The following is a 26,014-nucleotide window of genomic DNA, read 5'->3' as shown; positions in this document are numbered from 1 at the left end:
ACACATAAAAGTAGACATTATACTTACCTATTGTGCGCACGTTTACATTCTGCTACATATTCTTCAAATGTAAGAATATGCTACATATTCTTCAAAATAAGAAAATGCATCATAAAGAAAAGTCAGAAATGCAGATGGGTTCACCAGTGTATTTTTACTGGTGGAACCCAGTTTAATCAGGAGCAGCATGTGGCGCTCTACGAAGTTTTTCCACAACAGTTTCTATATGTATAAACCAACTTTTTATACAGGCGATCAAGATTAACCTACTCAACCAGAAAACCAATACCAGGCCTCAATACCAAGTAATCAATTTTGCTGTTATAGGCTTCCTTACAATATACAGAAAAATCATGTCCACATACAGTATGTCTGAAAGGAGTCATTTTAGGACTACACAGCCCACATTTTCAAAAGTAAATTTTATAATTTTGTTGCCAGAATGCAAAAATTTTGTGGAGGGCCAAATGAAATAGTATAGGGTTGGAAAAGGATCTAGGCACTTCAGAAAAGTGGATTACTGATCTGGATTAAATTTAGTGAGTCTTGTGGAAGTAAAACATCCGCAGGGAAGAGCGGCTGTGATGTGAATGAGGCGGCACCAGCTGGCGATGTGGGGGCGGGCGGGCGGCTATGGAGTACGCTTATATGGTGGTCATGGGTATTTTAACTGTGGAACAAGATATGTCATGATGCCTGTTCCTGACAAAGCCGATTTAGTCGGCGAAACACGTTGAACGTATAAGCACCACTATTTATAGCCAGCAACTGTTTGCTTGATGCAGCATCTGACCCATGGACTTTGGATCACCGTACAAACAACGTTTATTGGACACGCTTCTGATTTATGCCAATCAATTTGAGATTGATACACATGCTATTGGGAATTGGCTGTGGACTTTTTATCGAGGCTAACGCTTTTATACTGTGGTGAACAAGTTGGCTCACGGTCTTTGTTGACTGGCTGGAAATAGATGTGTTGGTCTGCAGTTGGGAGCAGCGCAATATGTATACATATGCAGACAGATCCGGAGCCAATCTGTATGGGATATAAGTGACATCTACTGGGTTCCTTTATCTGTGAAGCAATTTTACTGCTATGCAGCACTGGTAACATCATTACACCATTTTGCCCATATAATCTGGTTCAGGAGAAATCATTAGTAATATACATGGGCAGCGTAATGGACTATATTGTATAGGGTTGGGGACTGCAGCCCCATATCCCTTTGCTCACAGTCAGGCTATTTTTAGGGTTTATGGCTTTTTAAAGAAGCTTTTATGTATTATGTTTGTATGTGATTTGTGATTTACATTAAGGATCTTTCTACTTAATCTCACATGCATCTAAGTGGCAACTCCTTCCCTCTTTCCCTGGTTCAAATACATTTAGTCCATCCAGATACTGGACCCCACACCTCACTCCATTTGGCTCTGAATTACTTGATTCCTAAGATGAGCCTTGCTAACCTTCCATAGAAATTATATTAACACCCAGTCCAGCTTTTGAAAAATAAAATGGGATTGTTTACTGCGATTTGAGACATAATATACAGTATCTGGGAAAATGGTAATTTTTAAGAGGTTAATGTAGCCTTGGTACAGATGTGATAATTTAGAAAATACATCTTATTTATTTTATGAAAAACAGTCAATATGCTGCTGTTGTTTAGACAGTCTTTTGAATTAAGACATAGGCCTCAATTCACGGAGCATTATCAAACGCTTATCAAACACTTTATCAAACGTTTGATAATTTACCTCATGGGTAAAATCTCATTTTAAATTCCCTAAGGTGTTATATATTTATCGAATGTTTTACCGATAAAACGTTCAACAAATATATAACACCTTAGTGAATTCAAAATGAGATTTTACCAATGAGGTAAATTATCAAACGTTTGATAAAGTGTTTTATAAACGTTTGATAATGCTCCGTGAATTGAGGCAATAGTTTCCCTTAAACAGATAAAATGTCTCTTTGCATATTAGTGGTGTTGTAAGAATTTTGTGTGCCAGTAAGATTATCTAAATCCATCACAACAGATTTATTTCATGCAATCTAAAGGCCTGAATATTAGCCAGGCTCCATTATAATCTGCAGCAGCAGGGATGAATAAGTTAAACAAAAGTAATAAGCAAAAATGTTAAATAGGTAAATGCCTTGCATATGCATTTGAAACTGTGAACGACTTTTCTTATGGGCTTGCAAAAACACGTCTAAAACTAGAATGTGGTGGGAGAATGCTAAACGATTTAAAAAAGGAAATCGCCAAATACACCTCATGGTATATATCAGGTCTCAAATTTGCTAAAATCTCGCAAATTTGTCATTTTTGCTGTGGAAAGGTATTTTGTCATCCCTAACTGACACCATCACATAACTGAATAACTGAAGTGTTTTTGTTTTTTTGCCGTTAAAGCGAACCCAAAGTGTCCTTAGCAGGTGGCAGCGCAAGAGGCAGGACAAACTAACAGAGCAAAACTGAAAGGGATGTTGGCTAAAACACACATGAAGCCAGCAGATACATATAACCCCTTCAGCAAAACAGAGATTTCTGGATGTCTACCGATATGAGTTCCCAGAGTCGGAGCAAGGTCAATTTTATTTAGTGTGCCTATACTAGCAATAGATGTGGAACTGTCCTACACAAACTGTGTCTTTCAGTAATACAAACTTCTAAATGGACAAAATCTTAACAGGGAACTTAAAGGAATACTGTAGGGGGGTTGGGGAAAATGAGTAGAACTTACCCGGGGAGTGGCTGCGCGGGCACAGGATGTCTGCAGGGGACCATTAGAAGCCCCGGGTAAGTTCAACTCACCGACCCCCCTACAGTATTCCTTTAAGGCCTGGAACCAACTAGGAAGCTGTTCTGAGTGCTTTGTGATTTGAAAAGCTCTTGCTAATGTAATGCTATAGGTTTGATCTCACTTGAGCAATGTGATTTTATAAAAATTTCCCATAGCATTGCTTTAGTAAGAGCTTTTTCAAATCACTAGTGCTTAGAAAAGGCTGCTAGTTGGTTTGAGACCTAAATCTGCTTAAAGGGCCACAAGCCTTACACCTGGCGGGTGGAGATTTACTGGAATTGTTATGAATATCCACTAGCTTTATGGAGTTTAAAGATAACTTTAAATTTGTGTTTGTTAGCCCTGTCTGTTGACCTCCTTACATTCTAGTTATTCTCATTATTGAGTGCAATGTTTGTTTAGGATGCGTGTGCATTCACCACTAGTGTAGGTACTGCAGAAAGATCCCTTAAAATTTTGGTCTGCGTTTGTACAATATCCACAACTGTTGTACTAGTCATGCAAAGTGCAGGAACTGCGAAATGTGCTTAAAATGGAACTAAACTCAGAATGTTCCCTCTGCTTTAAAAGATTAGCCACAGCATGATAATCTTTATAGGCAAAAAATATTCTTCATTAAAATGTATCAAACTCCTATTAAAACCGAAGTTTAGAACTTGGTTTCACTTTGCAGGAGGCACTGAAGGGGTTAAGCCTCAGTGCTTACCATATAAGTAATTATTACCCCTATTAGACACTTTAATCTGGGTAAACAAGCACAGAGCAGTGGATTTCTTCAGCAACTATATGTGGAATAAAGAATTTTCATTTAAGACAAATACAACCAGTATTTTCTGTATTGGAAACATTCTAGAATTTACAACAACATTTGTGACATTTACACTGTCAGTATAACCCAGCAGCACAGAGAAACTCCCCAGTCCTCTCCTTAGATCGCTTTAGCTTCACAAAGCTGTCATTTTCCACAGCTCTGTGGTGAAAAGGTGATAGATGGGCGAGGTTGAACAGTTCACCAAGATGCGGAATTAATAAGAGGCCATGCAGCACGGCTGATTCACACTGCAGCACTGTATAATGATACAAAAACACAGCACTCTCATGATCCTCTGAATAATAATCCTAGTGTCTCAGCTTGGATTTAACAAGTCTAAGCCGTAGTTTATTGAAGATGTCAGTCTTGCTTGGCCTTTCAAATGCATAAAAAAGGAAAACTAAACACTCTCTCTTCTATGGAAAAGGCACTTGTGTTTTGTGCAAATTGCAAAATTTAAATAACTTCAGTAACCTGAAATTAAAGGGACTCCGAGCAGTGCAGAAACTATGGAAAGATGCACATCATTTTAAAGCTCTCTTTCTCCTCTTTCCAATGATATATAAACCACCACCCTACGCATTTTAGTTTTCGCTATTTTCGCGATTGAAATTGCCGCGGCCGCGATTTCGATTGCGAAAATAGAGAAAACTAAAAGGTGTAGGGCAACGATTTAGGTGTCGTCAGAAAGAGGAGAAAGAGAGCTTTAAAATGATATCCATCAAGCCATAGTTATATTGTATTACACAGGACGACACTTTCCCCAGTGTCAGCAGCTCCATTCTGCTGAATGCAGCTGCTGACTTTGACAAAAAGTCGCCCTGTGTAATACAATATAACTATGGCTTGATGGATATCATTTTAAAGCTCTCTTTCTCCTCTTTCTGACGACACCTAAATCGTTGCCCTACGCCTTTTAGTTTTTTCTATTTTCGCGATCGAAATCGCGGCCGCGGCAATTTCAATCACGAAAATAGCGAAAACTAAAAGGCGTAGGGTGGCGGTTTATATATCATTGGAAAGAGGAGAAAGAGAGCTTTAAAATGATGTGCATCTTTCCATAGTTTCTGCACTGCTCGGAGTCCCTTTAAAACACTGAAAATTTAACTCCGAGTCCTGAGTGGATCTTGTGCTGTTCTACATACTAAGGTCAGGAAAACACAATAATTGGAGTGACAACAAACATGACTTTATTTTAGCTATTTATTTAGCACTGACATTTTCTGTAGTACTTTACAAAGAAGACGGAACTACCGTCGTATTTTTCGGACTAGAAGATATACCTAGGTTTAGAAAGCAAAAATGAGGGAAAAAATGTATACTAAACCTGGTGCGTCTATGGGTCAGGGGCATCTTGTAGACCTTTTCCCCCAAGCTGTCTCTAAGCTACTCTAAGCTACATTGCCCAGCTACACTAACTCCTGCTGCTGCCCCCCTCTACACTGTACTGCCCTATACTAGCCCCTGCTGCCCCCCTCCCACCAGCTACATTGCACTACACTACAACTGTAGGGAAACTACATTGCAGTAAACTACACTACAACTGCAGGGAAACTAAATGCTAACACCCAGCATGCTCCATCCTGGGAGTGGTGACAGCTGCAGTGTCCCCAGGGATGCCCCATATCTCCCTCCCTCCTGGTGCACAGTGGCGGCAGCATGTCACCCAGCATTCTCCATCACAGGAGTGGTGACAGCTGCAATGTCCCCAGGCAATGCCCGATACCTCGCTCCCCTGGCACACAGTGGCAGCAGCATGTCACCCTGTATGCTCCATCATGGGAGCCGGGACTGCTGCAATATCCCCAGAGATGACCAATCCCTCCCTCGCCCGGCACACATCGGCGGCAGCATGTCACCTCGCATGCCCCATCATGGAAGCGGTGACTGCTGCAATGTCCCCAGGGGATGCCCGATACCTCCCTCCACTGCACATAGCAGTAGCAGCATGTCACCCAGCATGCTGCATCACGGGAGTGGTGACAGCTGCAATGTCCCCAGGGATACCCGATACCTCCCTCCCTTGGCACACAGCAGCGGCAGCATGTCACCCAACATGCTCCATCACGGGAGTGGTGACAGCTGCAATGTCCCCAGGGATACCAGATACCTCCCTCCCCTGGCACACAGCAGCGGCAGCATGTCACCCAGCATGCTCCATCACACGTACATATGAATTGGCCACGGGAGACTTGGGCGCAGGACATAGCCGGTATATGACTTATCCTGCTGCTGAACAAGTTCCCGGCGGCATAAATACTATTCCCCCTCCACGTCCACGTGGATAGTGGGGGATGATATAATTCGGCTTCCAGCTACTGCTGGAGGCAGAATTATAGTGTTTTAAGAGCAACTTCAGCTCCATCTTCTGATAGCTCTGAAGTTACTCACAGTGCACTGTCTATGGTGGCGCTGGCTACGCCCGAATCTCCTGCGCTGTTATTAAACCGCTTTTGCTCCATCACAGGAGCGGCGACAGCTGCAAAGTCCCCAGGCGATGCCCGATACCTCCCTTCCCCGCACACAGCAGCGGCAGCATGTCACCCAACATGCTCCATCCCGGGAGTGGTGACAGCTGCAATGTCAACACACACTAATTAGTCCACTAGCCTCAAGGATGTGTAGGAATATAATATGGGGAGTCCTAGTTAGGCGAGAGGTCCATCATTCCTCCAGAATACAGTCCAAGCCAACAATAACAATCCAAGCACTTGAGAAAGGGCTTCTGCCTAAAACTTTGTGCTATTTGTATGTTGTACCTCCGCATCATGGAATAAAGTAAGTCTTTGGATAAATATCCTCTATTTGGGTCGAGTCCTGTATGGCATATTGTTGGCTTGTACAGCTGCAATGTCCCCCAGGGATGCCCGATATCTCCCTCCCCCCCCTGGTGCACAGCGGCAGCAGCATGTCACCCAGCATGCTCCATCACGGGAGCGATGACTGCTGAAATGTCCCCAGGGACACCCGATACCTTCCTCCCGACATACAACAGCATTGTCACCCAGCATGCTCCATCACGGGAGCGATGACTGCTGCAATGTCCCCAGGGATACCCGATACCTCCCTCCCCGACATACAGCAGCATGTCACCCAGTATGCTCAATCCTGGGAGTGGTGACAGCTGCAATGTCCTAATACCTCCCCCCAGCACACAGCGGCTGAAGCCTGTTCATGTCACTCATTTTGGTGTGTCCTGGGACCAGCGGGTTTTCTTTCTATACTCCGGACTCGCTCATGCGCAGTAGATCGGATCGATCGGGTTCGGCTATTTACGCCTTATCCCGAAGGGATATCCGCTAGTACGCCTACGCTGGATCCCGGGAGGTAAATATTTACATCGCTGCACTTCGGGGGGCTGCAGCTGGACAACGGAGGGATAGAGAAGAACGGGGGAAGCCTCGTTATGATTCAGAGGCTTCCCCCTCACGAGGTAAGTACCCCTCAGGGGACTTTTTCTTCATTACAGGTTTTCTTTAAGTGTGTTTAGAGAGATAAGCCTGTGCAATTAGCTGATATCAGCAAGTAATCAGCAAGTGTAAATCAGGGCTGTCAGCTGTGTGGAGGTATTCCCTTGTTCTGTGCTATTATGTAGACATTGAAGGTTAACCCTTTCTGTGCTCCCAGGAAGCATTTTGTATTCAGCTGCTGAAATGCTAAGTTTTTGTGTGAAATGTTACTTCCACAGATATCTGATATAAGACCAGAAGCAGAAGACCATGAGACTAAGTTGAAAGAGAAACCGTAACCAAGGACTGAACTTCATCCCAATCAGTAGTTGATGCCCCCTTTCCCATGAGAAATCTTTTCCTTTTCACAAACGGATCATCAAGGGGCTCTGTACGGCTGATATTAAGGTGAAACCCCTTCCACAGTGTGAAGTCAGGACCATAGTTCTGACATCACACTGCGGTAGCCTTGTTGCTTTGTGGGAAATAACAGCTGTTTATAGCTGTTTCCAACTGCAAAAAAAGCAAGCAGCATCTCCTTCCACTGACATCACCTGCGAGCAGTAAAAATGTCACCATGTGATAAATGTCAGAATGTAAATCGAGGAGAGGAAAGGTTTCACAATGGGAAACACTGACTAAATCATTTATACATACTTATTGTAAAACTGAAGCACTTTTTTTATTACATTATTTTCACTGCAGTTCCTCTTTAAAGGTCCTATGGGCGGAGATCCTGCTGATCAGATTGAATCATCCATCTGAGAAGACTGAGGCAGGGATCACACTTGGGGGAAATCACACGTGTTTTTCCCGCATGCAGACTCACACCATGTTTATCAATGGATTGGCTCACATTAGTGCAGTTCCTGCATGTGGGGGGGGAAATTGCTGCATGAACTACTTTTTTGCACATTGTATACTATTCCCATTGCCGACAGTCAGCAGCTGGGAGGGACCCAAGGGTAGAGAAAGGTTAAAGTCTTGGCTCTTTCTTGACCATCTATTTTAAGTTATTTGACATCACCTAAAAGGAACCTCTAAAGCCATGTACACACAAACTGGATGAAACTTGACTGCGGCAGCCGTTGAGGACAGTCTCAGCCAAGACTTTGCAGCCGAGTAGATACACAGACATAAAAAAAAACATTTTTTGCCTGAAATAAGAGTTAAAAAAGAAAACGTGACCAAGGACTGAACTTCATCCCAATCAGTAGCCGATACCCCCTTTCCCATGAGAAATCTATTCCTTTTCTCAAACAGATCATCAGGGGGCTCTGTATGGCTAATCTTGTGGTGAAACCCCTCCCACAAATTATGTCAGTGCCTCACAGCACTGAGGTCTTGCCCTCACACTGTGGGAAATATCAGCTGTTTACAGCGGTTTCCAACTGCCAAAAACGCAAGCAGCATCTCCTTCCACTGACATCACCTGTCAGCAGTAAAAATGTCACCATGTGATAAATGTCAGAATGTAAATCAGGGAGAGGAAAGATTTTACAATGGGCAAACACTTACTAAATCATTTATACATAATTATTGTAAAAATGAAGCACCTTTTTATTACATTATTTTCACTGGAGTTCCTCTTTAAGCTAACATCCCTGACTGTAAAAACTACAGGTGATAGTCAATGTGATCAAACAAAGAAAGCAAACATCATGATGTAGTATGTACAGTCTATTAAAGAAAAATGTTAAACCTTATTTCGTCTATCCTATAAGTTCCTATACTTGTTCTAATGTGGTCTGGATTACTGCAGCCTTTTCTAGTTGCACTGTCTCTGTAGTATATCTAATCTTCTTTGTCAAGCTTTGTCAACCCAGGGAGGAAGGAGCTGCCTCTGCTGTGATAGGGACAAGTTATGCACACCCCCTACAGCCAGCGTGTCTGCGAGGCTCATGGAGCTGTGACATTTCAAACAGATGTGAGTGCAGAGCGATCAGTGCAGAGCCCAGACAAGCAGCTAAGGCAACATGTGGGAGTAACATTCCTGCAGTCAAGTCAGGCTTGAGAGGAGCCACTGAAAACAGGCACCTGCTCTGATGACGTATATCTTGTTTGGTGGCCATCTTCTTTGTTTACAAAAACAATGAATAAAAAAGTGATTTTATCACCAAGAAAGCAGCGGGGAGTGGCGATAATGTCATAGAGGGGGCTAGGAGAAGACAACAAACAGGCTGGTACGTTTATTTATGTAAGATTTTCATAGTACAGATTCTCTTTAAAGAGACTCCGTAACAAAAATTGCATCCTGTTTTTTATCATCCTACAAGTTCAAAAAGCTATTCTAATGTGTTCTGGCTTACTGCAGCACTTTATACTATCACTGTCTCTGTAATAAATCAATGTATCTTTCCCTTGTCAGACTTGTCAGCCTGTGTCTGGAAGGCTGCCAAGTTCTTCAGTGTTGTGGTTCTGCTATGAACTCCCCCTTCCAGGCCCCTCCATGCACCCTGCCTGTGTGTTATTTAGGATTAGAGCAGCTTCTCTCTTCTCTCTTATCTTTTACAAGCTGGATAAATTGTCCTCTGAGCTGGCTGGGCTTTCACATACTGAAGAATTACAGACAAGGGCTAAGCTGTTTGCAGGAAGAAACATGCAGCCTGAAACTTCAGTGCATGAGAACAGGAGGAAAGAAACACACAAATGATCTCTTGAGATTCAAAAGGAAGGCTGTATACAGCCTGCTTGTGTATGGATGTATTTTCTATGTGTGAACATACTGTACATCAACCTACTTCCTGTTTTGGTGGCCATTTTGTTTGTTTATAAACAAACTTTTTAAAACTGTTTTTAACCACTTAATGCGGCGAGGAGCGGCAAAATTGTGTCAGAGGGTAATAGGAGTTGTCCCCTAACGCACTGGTATGTTTACTTTTGTGCGATTTTAACAATACAGATTCTCTTTAAGTGAAATCTTCAAGCAACAAATAGAAGCTTGCTCAACACAGTCAACACACTCACCAGCTCTGTTTAAATCAATGAGTGTCTGCCGGTTAGAGTCATCATGGAGACTTTTGCCACTATCCTGTTCCAGCTGGACTTGTATAATCCTGACGCACTTGGTGATCATATCACTCCATTTTGGTCCTACTTGATAGCGGTAGGTAAGAAGCCCATTCACTGCAATTGGAAGTCTCTGCTGAGTAATTTGATAACCAGCCTGCATAATAACATAAAACATTAACAAAATGCATTTTCTAATTCTGGTTAATTACATCTTGTAATTTGGCATATGACTCACTATAACATTTAGTACCAGTAAAGGTAAGCATCAATTTGTTACTGTATGTCCCGACACACAAGGCCTAGCAGAGGAATTTTATCCTGAAGATACATAGAGCATCTCTATTTAGATATGATGTAAAGTTCATGCTATTAGATGTCTAACATGTAGTTTTTTCATCCAACAGCTACCAAGCATAAATAGAATATAAAATAAATGTGGACATGCACAGATATCAGCCATACCTGTATCCTTTTCTGATGAGGAAAGGAGACAAGTATAATAGATTTTCTGTTTACTGACAAAAGTCCAAGCAGAATATTTTTATACCACAACTCCATCTTCTCTCTATTACTCACATTTAAACAAGTTAAAGTATGAGAGGCATATGGAGGCTGCCATATTAATTTCCTTTTAAACAATACCATTTGCCTGACAGTCCTGCTGATCTCTTTGACTGTGGTAGTGTCTGTCACATATATGAAACAAGCTTCCATATTCCTCTCACTTCAAGTGTGCTTGACAATTACATATTGATGCAAACAGCCTTTATTTCCCTCTATGTCCTTTTTGAACCAGGGGCCATCTTGGCCCTGAGGCAATTGTTACATATTGCAAAGAACATGAGTAATAAAAATAAGCTGGAGTTCTGACAAAAAGTTGTCATGACCTGCATGGCCATTCACATTCTTATTTAAGGATTTTGCAAAAAACAAATTGGATAAACAGCTAAATTGGACAACCTGGAAGGTGGGACACCTGACATTTCCACTGGGAAGATTTAAGTCACCTGACATCTTCAGCTGGAAGTGGTCAGATGACAGTCAGTGACCAGACATCTTCAGCTAGAAGTGGTCAGATGACAGTCAGTGACTGGACATCTTTAGCTAGAAGTAGTCAGACAACAGTCAGTGACCAGACATCTTCAGCTAGAAGTGGTCAGAAGACAGTAAGTCACCCGACATCTTCAGCTACAAGTGTTCAGATGACAGTAAGTCACCCGACATCTTCAGCTAGAAGTGGTCAGATGACAGTCAGTGACTGGACATCTTCAGCTAGAAGTGGTCAGATGACAGTCAGTGATTGGACATCTTCAGCTAGAAGGGGTCAGATGACAATAGTGACCAGACATCTTCAGCTAGAAGTGGTCAGATGACAATAGTGACCAGACATCTTCAGCTAGAAGTGGTCAGATGACAGTCAGTGACTGGACATCTTCAGCTAGAAGTGGTCAGATGACAGTCAGTGATTGGACATCTTCAGCTAGAAGGGGTCAGATGACAATAGTGACCAGACATCTTCAGCTAGAAGTGGTCAGATGACAGTCAGTGACTGGACATCTTCAGCTAGAAGTGGTCAGATGACAGTCAGTGACCGGACATCTTCAGCTAGAAGTGGTCAGATGACAGTCAGTGACCGGACATCTTCAGCTAGAAGTGGTCAGACTACCCCTTTGGATTATCAGGCATCAGGTCATGTCCTCTGGCCAGAGATTTATTTTGTACATTAAGTACTATCAAGATAGCAGAATGTACAAGTTTTTGCTTCAGTTTGACGTCTGGAAACCAACCTTTACATTTTTATATTATTTTAACTAAGAAATAAGAAAGTTATAATATAACTTATGGTAAATTGTAACAAGAAATTTTTCAGTGTTTAAAACCCAGGCTAAATCCATACAGCAAGATACCTGCTAGGATTTGTCCTCACAGAGCACACATACTAATCAGGTTTTACCTGATAAATACGGCACTTAGGCGTATAAAATATCATTTAAAGACGAGGCAATGCATGCATCCTAATGGAAGTAAATGGGAGCCAGGCGGCTGTGAGCAGGGTGGAAATTGCTTTCACTGCAGCAGTCTGCTGTGTTCTGAATGGTCCTCAGCATTAAATGAGAAAGCACCTCACTTAGTAGGTAAGACTTGCTATGCGTAATTTGTGAGGAACACACCTTAGCAGCAATATTGCAATCATTATAGAGTGGGGCTAAGACCCAATAAAATGTTATGTTCTGTAAAGTACAGCTTGCCTGAACAGTTTGATAAAATGTTACTTGCTGAAATGAACAGATATCTTAAAATCGTTTAGTAGTATCAAGGCCATTTCTGGCCTATTTGGTGCCCCAGGCAAGGTAACCTTTGTCTGGGTCAGGATTTTGAATTTATTATGTGCAATAAACCAAGCTTTTATTCCGTCTTTGCACGCTGCCAACATTAGGCACAGTCTGCATAATTGTGTTCCCTTTGCGCTACCATACTCAGCACGTGACCAGCCTGTGGTGTGGATGTCGTGATTGTACTGTAGCATGGGCACAAGTATTTATTGAAACCAAGATTAAAATAAACTAATGAGATAAACAACTGTATTTATCCTCCTACTACTTCTAATGACTTTTTTTTAGATAACCCCATGGTTTCATTTTATATTTAAAAATTTACAAAGTAGATTGAATGTCTTATTGTTCCTTCTCAATGGCAGTCTATTAAGTGTCCCGGAATTAAAGTACATAAACTATTGACCTTTTTTCTATCACTCCCCTGCCCTTAGAAGTTGTATTATGCCAAGAAATAAGCAATTTGCTTATCAGTGAGGCTTACTAGATTCCCAACAAGGTACCCACAAGACTGTCCCTTGCATGCCTGAAAATAAACTCTTTCAGGCAGCAAAATAATAATAATAAAAAAACAGCCTGGTTATTAAAGAGAATCTGTATTGTTAAAAATCACACAAAAGTAAACATACCAGTGTGTTAGGGGACATCTCCTATTACCTTCTGTCACAATTTCGCCGCTCCCCGCCGCAATAAAAGTGGTTAAAAACAGTTTTAAAAAGTTTGTTTATAAACAAACAAAATGGCCACCAAAACAGGAAGTAGGTTGATGTACAGTATGTCCACACATAGAAAATACATCCATACACAAGCAGGCTATATACAGCCTTCCTTTTGAATCTCAAGAGATCATTTGTGTGTTTCTTTCCCCCTGCATCTCTCATGCACTGAAGTTATAGGCTGCTCTTTTCTTCCTGCAAACAGCTTTGCCCTTGTCTGTAATTCCTCACTATGTCAAAGCCCAGCCAGCTCAGAGGACGATTTATCCAGCTTGTAAAAGATGAGAGAAGAGAGAAGCTGCTCTAATCTAAATAACACACAGGCAGTGTGCATAGAGGGGCCTGGCAGGGGGAGTTCATAGCAGAACCACAACACTGAAGAACTTGGCAGCCTTCCAGACACAGGCTGACAAGTCTGACAAGAGAGAGATAAGTTGATTTATTACAGAGACTGTGATAGTAGAACGTGCTGCAGTAAGCCAGAACACATTAGAATAGCTTTTGGAACTTGTAGGATGATAAAAAACAGGATGCAATTTTTGTTACGGAGTCTCTTTAATATGTTTTGTACTGTACATACACAAGTCTATCTCATGTCGCGTCACCTTGGGTACACTTTAACAGTGTAAATCAGGACTGAGCAAAACTAAGACTCATGCTTGTCAAAACTGCCCAGGCTCTAAAGAAACCTAACTGTCCATAAATAGCCCCTTATAAGGCCTGTAAAAACAAAACTAATCTGCTTACTTGTCTTATATTTTCCTGATGGTGGAAGACATATTGGTTTTGCTCCTATGACTTGTGGTAGCACCTACCTTCTTATAATGTAACCCATATAGTCCATGGCTCTGCATACACACCTTACGTGTTACAAATTACACCATCATCCCACAATTCTATTGGGAGGCAGCCCTTGAGATTTTCACCAACACAAAGCACCATGAAGGGTATTGTATTTTATATAAATCTTCCTATTTCTTGGAGGAAAACTTGGTTAATTTGATAATATGAATATGCGGTCTATAAATGCAAAAGTGGAATTGATGTTATCCACTTTGTCTTTATGTTTAAATTAAGGTTTTGCTATAATCTGTTGGTCATTGTTTTCTGCACACATGAGTCCTCAAACTGTTTAATGAGAACATTGCAACATCTCTAATCACCAGTATTATAATGTGATGATCTAATGAGCAGCCTGTGAGTAGTCTGGCAGGATCCTCTGAAACAAATACTCACTGAACAGCAATATAATTCCTGTAACAGGTAAAAACAACTTACATATATCAAATAACCTACCTCAAACTCTGCTGTAGTTATCACACATTACATCTCTTAACTTACTCAGCAGCAAACACTCATTTTATTATACTGGACTTGTGTTCTGCTTAACCACTTCACCACTGAGGAGTTTTTTTTCCCTATTGACCAGAGCAATTTTCACATTCCAGCGCTCCTCCCTTTTATTCACCACCAATAACGTTATCACTATTTATCACAACAAAATTATCTATATCTTGTTTTTTCCATCACCAATGAGGCTTTCTTTAGGTGGTATATTTAGCTAAGAATTAGTTTATTCTAAATGTATGTTCCGGTTATTACAACGTTTAACCTCCCTAGCGGTATGGACAGAAATGTCCGTTCAAAAAAACATGCTGTGAACAGTATAAACATGCATACACATCAATACTCTCCTGCACTGTATACTAGACCCTTGCTTGACACATTTTGGCAAGTTACAGGAAAAAAAAAGTTTTAAAAATAAATTTTATCACTGGTTACACAAAAATCCTGGGGAAATTGAACGCTGGGAAGGTTAATTGATCTCCCTAGTACAATGCATAGTGACAAAATTGTATTTGGAAATGAAGGTGTTTTTTTCAGTTTTGTATCCATCACTAATTACAAGTCCTTACTTGCAAAAATAACAGTATTAAAACCCTTAGGGCCCGTTTCCACTAGTGCGGTGCGAAATCGCCGCATATCACCGCTGACAAAATCGCATGCGGATGCGATTCCGCATGCGTTTTTTGCCGCGATTTCGCATGCGATTTCGCATAGGCAGGGTATATGCGATTTTAACCATGTCACTGCCTGTGTCAATTTACATTACTTTCAATGCGGAATCGCACGCGAAATCGCGGCAAAAAACGCATGCGATTTCCCTATTAAATACATTGCCTGCGATTCGCCTGCATTCCACACGCAGGTGAATTCTGCAGGGTCTACCGTGCAGAAAAATCCTGCACATAAAAACGCAAATGAAAACTGAGAAGTGGAAACAGTCCCATCCACTTGTATTGCCTATGCGAATCCGCATGCGTTGTCTGCATGCGAATTCGCGCTAGTGGAAACGGGCCCTTATGGCATACATATAGAAAAAGTTGAGTCCCTAAGGTAACTATTTATGTATTTAATATAAATACAAATAATTTATTTTGGTAACGATGGGAGAGTAGGGGAGATAAGGGGTTAATTTCAATGGGAAATGCATGTGCTAGAATGTAGTGTAATGTATTACGGTTTAATTTACTATGTGACCACTACATGCCCGATTCCCCTGCCCCCCCCCCCCCCCCAGTTTATTCCTAATGTGTTCTGATTGCTACATACACGCGTTACAAGAAGTAACGTGTATATGCTTTCATTTTTATTTTGTCAACGACCGCATGGCATCTCATTGATGCCAGTGATCATTGGTCAAAGGCACTTAGATCAATGAATGGGAAATGCACGTGGGAGTGCGCAAAATGCAGAAGCAGCGGAGTGCATATATCTATGCCACTGGAGCCATTAGTAGCCACCAGCAGAGAGTAGATATACTGCCTTGTTTTCAAGAAGTAGTTAAAGTGTAGTTGAGACAATGAAAAAAAAAAAAAATAATAAATATATATATATATATATATATATATATATATATATATATATATATATATATATATATATATATATATATATATATATATATATACACACATGCCTGGTGCTTCCTCCAGCCCCCTTCAGGCTGATTGGTCTTTTGCCGTCCTCCCAGGCTGCCTGGATCCAACACTAGGTGGCCTGTTAAATCCACCAGTCAGGTCCAGTTGGCACAGGTGCACCGGCTGAGTGCGTTCCTCGTCGCACTCCCATGGCCAGGAGCATACTGAGCAGGTGCACAACGCTTCCGGCGATGAGAACATGCATGCGTGCAGTCGGGCATGCACTGCACAGTCCCCCGACTGGAGGAATTACCAGGCCGCCAAGAAGATAATCCAAGTGGATTGGGAGGATAGGTATGTATATTTTTGTTTTTAATTGTCTCAGGTTTCCTTTAAACACAGACGACTGAGCAACTTTTAAGCCCAGTGAGACATTAAGCATTGTCCTTAGCTAAACCGGTGAAACTTTTCCTTTTTCTCCCTCGGTGTGTAAAATTGTGACTGGACTGAAGACATGTCTGAATATCAATGCAAGATTTAAAATGCTGGATATCACTGCATGATTAAATACTCAGGAATAGAAGACACAGTACATTAAGTTAATTCATCACAAGAGGAGCGTTGAGAGTGTTTATACACATGTACCAAACGGATTGATGAATTTCCACTTTTTATCACTCTGTGCAGGAGTGGGCAAGGTCACCAAAACACTGATGCATGAGAACATTCATTCTCATTAAGCTGCTCATATTTAGAAGGAAAAATTATCTATCAGTCTTCCTGAAAATTAAACCATAATAATTAGCATCTGGCCATCTGGAAATCTTACTTATCAAAAGGACCTCTAAAGGCATCATAGCCTCTAACAAACTGAGCAACTTCATGTGACAAAAGCAGCTCACATGCTTTCCACAGATAAAACTTCTGAAAACACTTTTTTTTTTTAACTAAAAATAAAGCAATAACAGAAAAACCCCAAAACACTTATTACTACTGCCCAATTAGACGACTCCAGTCACAAGGATTAGTCAGCCAGACAGTTTGGTTGGTTTAACCCTTTCCAATCCATTTTCATGGTCAGGTATGTTCTCAAAGCTCTTAACTTTATGTACTGCAGATCTAAAGGGGCTGATGTCAGGCTGGACTAGATCTGGGGAGGACGACTCCAGTGCCAGCTGTATTTATCCTTATTGGACACAGTCCAAAATCAGAAGCTGGGGTGGAACGGTCAGACAGTGGATTGTAAAGGGTTAAAAGGAACCTGAAGTGAGAAGGATATGGACGCTGCCATATTTATTAAATATAGTAGTGTCTGAATAACACACCTGAAACAAGCATGTGACTTATCCAGTCAGACTTCAGTCAGAGCACCTGTTCTGCGATCTAGTGCCGAGTCTGTGGCTAAAGGCGTGTACACACGCCTGATTTCTTCAAACTGACCCGTAGTTTGTAAAAATCAGATGTGTGTACGTAGCTTTACAGTATTAAAGGCCGAGGATCAGCAGGGTAGCGAGGCAATTTGCATTGTTTAAAAGGGAATACATATGTCAGCCCTAAATTCCTCTTACTCCAGGCTCCCTTTAAGCTTACTTTAGAATATTCTGTTCAAGAAAAGTTTCGTACACGCGTACAAGGACAGGGACCTGATCCTTCAGTTGACAGTTTGGGGACGTGTCACACTCACCATGGTGTCCATCCGCGGCGTTCCCGCACGTGCTCCTTTGAGCGCATGCGCGGTGGTTCGCTGGGTCTTTTGTGTTCGCTTCCAGGTCGGCGTATGGCGTTGTGCATGCGCAGAGTGCTGATTTCGGTGCCAATGTTCAGTATAAAAGCAGCACTGCCTCAACTACAGTGCTGCTCGTTCTGACAGCTTGGCTAACCGTGTCCGGTGAACCGTTGTTCCTGTCCTGTTAAATTCTGATTGAATTTCTCGTAGTGACCCTTGGCTTGTGACCCCGACTTCTGCTGATCTCCGCTTGCCCCGACTCTTGGCTATGTTTCTGGACTACCATTTATTGCCACCTGCCCCGACCTCTGGCATCATAGCCTCTAACAAATCCTTATTTTCTCTCCTTCCCAAGAGGAACATTGTGTTCATGTAAGAAAGGTCCTGGCACACCTCCGTACTCATGGACTATACGCCAAACCTGAAAAACGCGAGTTTGACAAAGTGAATATACAATTCCTGTGCCTGAAGATCTTCCCTGGAGGGGTAGAGATGAACCCTCAAAAGGTCTCGGCTATCCTTGACTGGCCAGTACCTGTGGACTGTAAATCAGTACAGCACTTTATTGGTTGCGCCAACTTCTACAGAGAATTAATCAGGAATTTTTCAGAGATTGTGGCTCCCATTACTCAGCTGACCAGTACTCGCAGATCTTTCCATTGGATTCCTGAGGCTCAGTCTGCTTTTCAGAAACTTAAGTCTTGTTTTACCTCCGCAACTATCCTGAAAGATCCTGATCCTGCTAAAGCCTTTGTCTTGGAGGTGGACGCATCTGAAGTAGCTGTGGGTGCCATCCTCTCCCAGCGGTTTGGTCCAAAAGCCATCCTACATCCGGTTGCCTTCTTTTCTAGAAAGCCAAGTACCACAGAGAGAAATTATGATGTTGCTGACCGCGAACTCTTTGCTATAAAGGCCGCTCTCGAAGAATGGCATGATCTTCTGGAGGGTGCAGAGCAGCCAATACTAATACTCACAGATCACAATAACCTGGAATATCTTCGAACTGCCAAAACACTGAGGCCACGTCAAGCTCGGTGGTCACTTTTTTCTCCAGATTCAACTATCATTTAACTTATCGCCCCGGATCTAAAAATACCAAACCAGACCCTCTGTCTCGGATGTTTCAGTCAGAGACTGTTCCTGATCCAATACCTGAGAACATCCTGTCCCCTCAACATTTTTTTACTCTTGCAGTCCAGTCTGTTGGATCCCGTCAAACAAGCCTCATCCTGTCTTAGCACGCCTCTGGATCTACCAGTTAAGGAAGGTCTTTATTATTTCCACAGCAAGATCATTGTCCCCGCCTGGGCACGTCTGTCTGTACTTCAAGCTTGCCACGACAGCAGATTATCTGGACACTTTAGGGTCAACTGGACTAGAGAACTTGTGCAGAGAAATTTCAGGTGGCCTGAGTTATCCAAAGACTGTAGTTCTTATGTTACCTCATGTGAGACTTGTGCACGATCCAAGAATGCTCGTACCCGACCTTGGGGATTTTTGAATCCTCTTCCTGTTCCAACCCAACCATGGAGGGACATTGCTATGGACTTTGTGGCGGACCTACCTCCCTCTGAAGGGTTCACTACCATCCTGGTGGTGGTAGATCGTTTTTTCCAAGGTGGACCATTTCCTACCGTTCAAGCACGTTCCCTCCGCTGCAGAAACTGCTCAAACTTTCATCCGGGAGATTGTTCGACTCCATGGGTTACCGTCCAATATTGTGTCTGACCGGGGAATGCAATTTACTTCCCAATTCTGGCAAGAATTCTGCAGGGGCCTTGAAAGCTTACTCTTCCCTCCGGGTACCACCCCCAATCCAATGGTCAAACACAGGACAAATCAAACCCTGGAGCAATACATCAGATGTTTCACTTCCGCTTCCCAAGACGACTGGTATTCTCTGTTGGCTACTGCTGAATTTTCTTACAATAATTCCATCCCTCATTTCTGCCTGGTCTGGATTTCTCCTCGGCCTGTCCTGGAGTGCAGGAGAGATTTTCAACTATTCAGAATAACTTGGACACCATTCACAGTGCCTTAAAGCAAACCCAAGAAAGAGGAAAGAAGTTCGCTGACAGGCTCAGGAAAGAAGGTCCGGACTTGTCCCCAGGGGACCTCGTCTGGCTTTTCACTGCAAATCTTAAGCTACGCTGTCCTTCCAAGAAGTTAGCTCTTAGATTTATTGGTCCTTTCCCTGTTTGCAACAAATCAATCCAGTGGCATTCAAGTTGCTTCTCTTCAAGTCCATCCTGTTTTTCATGTCTCCTGCCTGAAGAAGGTGGTGCCTAACAACTTCCCTGGTCGCTCCTCTGATCCCCCTCAAACAGTTCTCATAGAAGGCTTAGAAGAGTTTGAGGTGGAAAAGATCCTGGATAGCAGGAGAGTGAGGAATTCTCTCCAATATCTGATTAAATGGAAGGTTTTGGAGTAGAGGAGATTTCCTGGGAACCAGCCTGTGATGTGCATGCTCCTAGACTGGTCAGATTGTCCCACCAAATATTTCCTGACAAGCCAAGCCCTGGGAGCACCTGGAGGTTGCCCCTGGTGGGGGGAAGGGGGGTCAATGTCACACTCACCATGGCAGCCGTCGGCGGCCTTCCCGCACGTGTTCCTTCGTGCGCACGCACGGGGGCCCGCTGGGTCTTTTGTGTTTGCTTTCGGCTTGGCATATGGCGTTGCATGATACACGCATGCGCACAAAATGTTACGTGCGTAAAACGCTACGCGCACATGCGCAATGTTACGTGTTCTCTGTGCATGCGTTGATTTCGCCACCAATGTTCAGTATAAAAGCAGCACTGCCCTCAACTACAGTGCTGCTCGTTCTGACAGCTTGGCTAACCATGTCTGGTGAACAGTTGTGCCTGTCCTGTTAACTTCTGATTGGATTTCTCATTGTGACCCTTGGCTTGTGACCCCGTTTCTGATGATCTCCGCCTGCCCCGACCCTTGGCTCTGTTTCTGGACTAACATTTATTGCCGCCTGCACCGACCTCTGGCTTGTGACCCCGACCTCCGTATAATGCCGCCTGCCCTGGACCTCTGGCTACTGTCTGACCAAGTCTATATCACAATTAGCATTGTTCAATTGTTCTCCTGACCACTTGCTGAGGTAATCTCAGTAGTGACCTGGTGGGCACTAGGCAGCGAAGTCCTGCACCCCCCGCGGGGTGTGGGTGAAGACCCATGGTCACTTAGATTCCACTACTGGGCAACACCTCTTCCTTCGTGGGAGGGTCAACGGAGACTGAAGATCTAACAGGTCGAGGCTGTGCAGAAAGGGGGAGGGAGGTTATGCGGCACACGATGGAGAGGCTTCTGGCGGGTGGAGTGAATGGCAAGAACAATGCATGAGCCTAACTAAAGATCTGGCATTGGGGGGAGGTTAGGCTAAAGCCTCATACACATGTACAAGGCATGTCGCCTGGCAGGAATCTGTACTCGATTCCTAAGGCGACACTGAAGGGCAAATACTCTACAGATGCGCCATCCTGTTGCTATGTGTGTGTGAGGGGGGGGGGGGCAGGAGTCTCATCACTCAGCACTGGGGTAAGTGGAGAGAACAATGCCCTCATCTACCGCTCTGCTAAAGTGATCCCTCTTTATGTTATCCCTCTCTTGATGTCTAAAACCCTGTACACATGAAACTCAGCCATGGCGTCCAATAATGACCGCCTCAGCCGAGAATCCAGCAAGTGTACGGCAGCCCCAGACCACCCTCAACCAGCAGCTTCAGCCATCAGGAAGAGTTTAACATTAAACAGGAGAATAGTGTTTGGTGGCGGGGAGGAGATTTAATGTAAGTGTCTTGGGTATCAGTAAACTTCACCAAATATTCATAGTGTATGTGTGTGTGTGTGTGTGATCTCCCGGTGTTTGCATGGGTTTCATCCAGTCACTAATTTAGTACTGCAGGATTGTGTGTGTCCTTTCAAAATTGACTACGAGATTAGATAGTGAGTTCTTTGAGGGATAGATAGCGATATGAATTCTTAAGTGTATAGTTATGCAGAAAATGTCATTGATATATCAATCTATAAATATAATAATGCAATGACAGTACTCCATCTTTAAAATCAAAGAAAACAAAATGTTCTGCTTTATCCCAGTATTGATATGGAAGATGTCCATAGACATAACAAAACATGTGAGCTCCTGCACTGTATTGACAATATTACCATGCCATAATAACATCAAGACCTGCACTTCATACAAAACCGACCTGAGTAGGGAAACAACAATGCATCAAAATGCTTTCTGTAGGTTTTATTTTCAAATAGCTGGTGCACAGTGTAGTGATGTGAATGGCCATTTTGAACCCATTGGTCTTTTAGCTTTGGAATATGAGCCAAGTGGAGGGCAATCCATTTGCTGTAAATAAAAATCTTGAAGGCAATGACAGATTCTCCACAGTGCCTTACATTAGCCTTGTTAAGTATTCATCTGCTCAGAAGCACTACATGAAGATGAGAGCTTTGGTGTAGCTGTAAGAAGTTGTGATAAAGCAGGGAAGAAAAGAATCTCTAGTTCAGCACTTTTCTGCATTTCACTGAAGTGGCTGTCCCACCTGACAATCAACTTGGTCTTTGCTGAGCTGACAGGAAGCAGTCAGCTGTATGACAACAGAGCCTCATCTGTAAATACCTAAAGGCAAACTGTTCTCCTCAAAGCTATTATTGCAGCAGAATTTAAAAGCGGAGATCACCACAGAAATGTATTGGAATAATCTGTCTCATCTTATGTAAGGTTTGAAAGAAGTTTTAGTGTTGCACTTCAATTTATAGTTTTTCATTTTCCTAATCGGAACTGAAAGATTTAAATAGAAATTCTGATTACTTTATGATGGAAACATTTGTTCTGTCACAAAGCATGCTAAATAAAGTCATATATTTACATAAGGAGAAACTGTAACCAAGGATTGAATTTCACCCAATCAGTAGCTGATACCCTTTTTCCCATGAGAGATCTTTACCTTTTTACAAGGGGGGTATGTATGGCCTATTTTCTGGTGACCCCCCATTCCCCGGCCACAGCGTGATGTCAGGACCTAGGTCCTGACATCACACTATGGGAGCCTCACTGCATTGTGGGAATTAACAGTTGTTTCTAACTGCTAATATCACCCTCTGTGCATGTGTACATCTACTGTATGAAAAAACAACCCTTTAGCCTGTCACATTGTGCTTATAAATAATAGCAGTTGGTGCTGTCTGTTTTTTTTTTGTCTGCCAGTAGTAAAGATGATGACGTGCAGGCTGATAGTGGATCAAACAATAGGAACAAGTTACATGGAATATTAATCATTTCTTGATCTTTCTTCTATTTTTTAACTTCTCACTTTGCCATTTATTTATTTACTTTTGCCCCTTTTCGCTAAAGTTCCTCTTTGAGGAGTGCTGTAACAGTAATAAAAAGGAGGAAACATCCAATCGACCAGTATGTAAAAATTCAAAACTTTATTCAAAAAATGTGCACACTGGACATAACAAAAAAGTTAGCTCACACATATCGGAGCCTCACACTTGCTCCTTAAAGGAATACTGTAGGGGGGGGGGGGTGGGTCGGGGGAAAATGAGTTGAACTTACCCGGGGTTTCTAATGGTCCCCCGCAGACATCCTGTGCCCATGCAGCCACTCACCGATGCTCCAGCCCCGCCTCGGGTTCACTTCTGAAATTTCAGACTTTAAAGTCTGAAAACCAATGCGCCTGCAATGCCGTGTCCTCGCTCCCACTGATGTCACCAGGAGCGTACTGCGCAGGTCCAGTATGGTCTGTGCCTGCACAAGTGCGCTCCTGGTGACATCAGTGGGAGCGAAGACACGGCAACGCAGGCGCAGTGGTTTTCAGCCTTTAAAGTCTGAAATTCCAGAAGTGAACCGGAGGCGGGGCTGGAGCATCGGTGAGTGGCTGCATGGTCACAGGATGTCTGCGGGGGTACCATTAGAAACCCCGGGTAAGTTCAACTCATTTTCCCCCGACCCCCCTACAGTATTCCTTTAATCATAGCTATGATTAAGGAGCGAGTGTGAGGTTCCGATACGGGTGAGCTAACTTTTTGCTATCTCTAGTGTGCACATTTTTTGAATAAAGATTGGACTTTTTACATATCAATCGAGCAGATCTTTCCTCCTTTTCTTTGATGTCTGCGGGGTCTGGCTGCCCCTGCTCCTGGATGGATGGGTGGTGTGGTGAGCAGTGCTCAACTTTCTTTTGACAGGAGTGCTGCAACACTGCTGTTTCCAGGAAACACAACTATGATATAAATATGGAGGGCATAAACTGCACAAATTGGTTATCAGGGCTAGAGATGGTCAATAAAATCCAAATTATTCCGGATAGCATGCAAATTTTATGCAGCTTGGAATTGGGCCAATCAAAATAATCAGGAAGTGCATCTGATTGCCCTTTTCTAATCAAAGCAAAACCAATTGCTAGGCTATATAGTGTATTACACATAAAAGCCAGAAATAGAAGCCAGGCAAATAGACTGAAACTATACATACAATCCTATTGGACATGTTACACAGCTCTCTAAGACAAACGTTTTAGGCTAGGTTTCCACTGTGCACAGAATGCATCTTGCGAGCTGGCACAGCTGTGATGCCTCTCGCAGCCGAATCCATCTAACTGTGCCATGCACGTCTATGGGAATCGGTCGCTTGATGCAATTTTATGCTGCATGCCATCAGATTTTTCCCCTCACATGAATTTGCAGGATTCCTATTGACTTTAATAGAATGCGAAATCGCATCCGCATTCGTGCTCGAGGAATCTGACGGTTATAGCAGCAGTGAAAATTAGAGTTCAAATATAGACTTGGTGTCTACTTCCAAAATAAGGTCAAACAATAAAGGAGACAACCTGACACAAATACAAACTAAATTAGCACAAAAAAATGTACCCACACTCTCTTGACTCCAAAGTGAATAGTAAAGTTGCATCTGGACAGGCTTGTTGTTATTCCTTGCTGCCTCACCCCATTTACATTCCTTCAAAAATCCTCCACAATCACCCTCTTCGGCCCATATATCACCTGTGAGCACGATGGTGATAAAGTCACCCTGAGTGGTGTGTTCCAAGGTTGCCAAACTGTGGGCACTTCTGCCTACAGCCTGTGTACCAATCACAGATAAGGGAATGATGTGTGTGTATGGGGGGAATGAAATTTACACGAAGCACTGGATTACAAACTAAGCCTCATTTATACAAAAACTTTAATTACATAAGACCTAAAAATGGGTTACACTGATATAAACATCTATAATAAACACACGTTACTCTGGACTGAATAAGGTGTAAAAGATGAGAGTAAAAGTGCAATGCTATTTTAAGGAAGGACACCAATCTTATTCCCTAGATAAAGTTCACAAATAAATGCCTACATAATGGTGCAACACACACATATATTAACACACAGTAAATTACCCAGCATGAACGTTTCACCCCTAAACATTGGGGCTTCATCAAGGGAATACACGTGCATATGTGCTAGAAATAATGTGCAATAGTGCAAAGTGCCAGGTAGCTCCCAGCTCAACCATGGCTACCTGGCACATTATTGCTCGCACATATGCAATGCACATTTCTGGATGCTTTTAATTAGTTAACTCCCATAAATACTTATTTAAGTTTACTTATAGATGGTCTATCATTTTAAGTCTCAAATTTACTATAATGGATTGTGTATAAGTTCAAGTAGCCCCGGAGTCCATCTAAAATACTCCCTGGAGAACATGTATCAAATATTGAGAGATTAGGTCTCACAAAGCGTCTTCAGGAGTTTGTAAAACCTTCCAGAAAAGAAAAAAAAAACACAGATATCCCAGAAGCCATATATAGTTTAGTGTTTTGGACACCAGATCAAATTAGTTTATAGGGCAAATTAGTACCCACAAGAGTGGTTTGCAAGAACTTGCAACCACAGTATCAGGCATGGGAGGTAAGTCCATCCTCACTCAGATTCTTGGGTCTTCTTTGGACCAGACAGGTTGCACTCTATAAAAAGATTGCTAGAATTCTAGAATTCTTACAGAACTTGTAGCATTGCTCCTGGATCATAGGGGACTACAATACAATGGGAGGGAAGGGGGTGCCCTGAGGAAAAAAAGAAAAATGGTCACAATCCATATAGGGGATAAAAGGGTTTGCTTACCTCAAAGACAACATATGACTTGTATGAAGCAAACACATTTTTAATAAAACACTTTAAAAAAATGTAAGTGTTCTATTAA

The 26,014-nt window shown here is 42.6% G+C and overlaps 1 protein-coding gene across 2 annotated transcripts in view; it reads right to left on the bottom strand.

The window, feature by feature from the left end:
• The window catches only part of LOC137546789 (glutamyl-tRNA(Gln) amidotransferase subunit B, mitochondrial-like), a 185,014-nt gene that overhangs the window by 122,813 nt on the left and 36,187 nt on the right, over nt 1-26,014 (bottom strand). For both annotated transcript variants that reach the window (XM_068269631.1, XM_068269642.1), the window contains exon 4: nt 10,042-10,240. In XM_068269631.1, coding sequence (XP_068125732.1) covers nt 10,042-10,240 — 199 coding nt within the window. The remainder of the gene's footprint in view (nt 1-10,041; nt 10,241-26,014) is intronic.

The sequence above is a fragment of the Hyperolius riggenbachi genome, chromosome 1 (assembly GCF_040937935.1).
Source record: "Hyperolius riggenbachi isolate aHypRig1 chromosome 1, aHypRig1.pri, whole genome shotgun sequence".
In the NCBI taxonomy this organism is placed as follows: Eukaryota; Metazoa; Chordata; class Amphibia; order Anura; family Hyperoliidae; genus Hyperolius; species Hyperolius riggenbachi.
The sequence above is the reverse complement of the archived record's forward strand: the minus strand, read 5'-3'. Positions and strand labels throughout refer to the sequence as shown.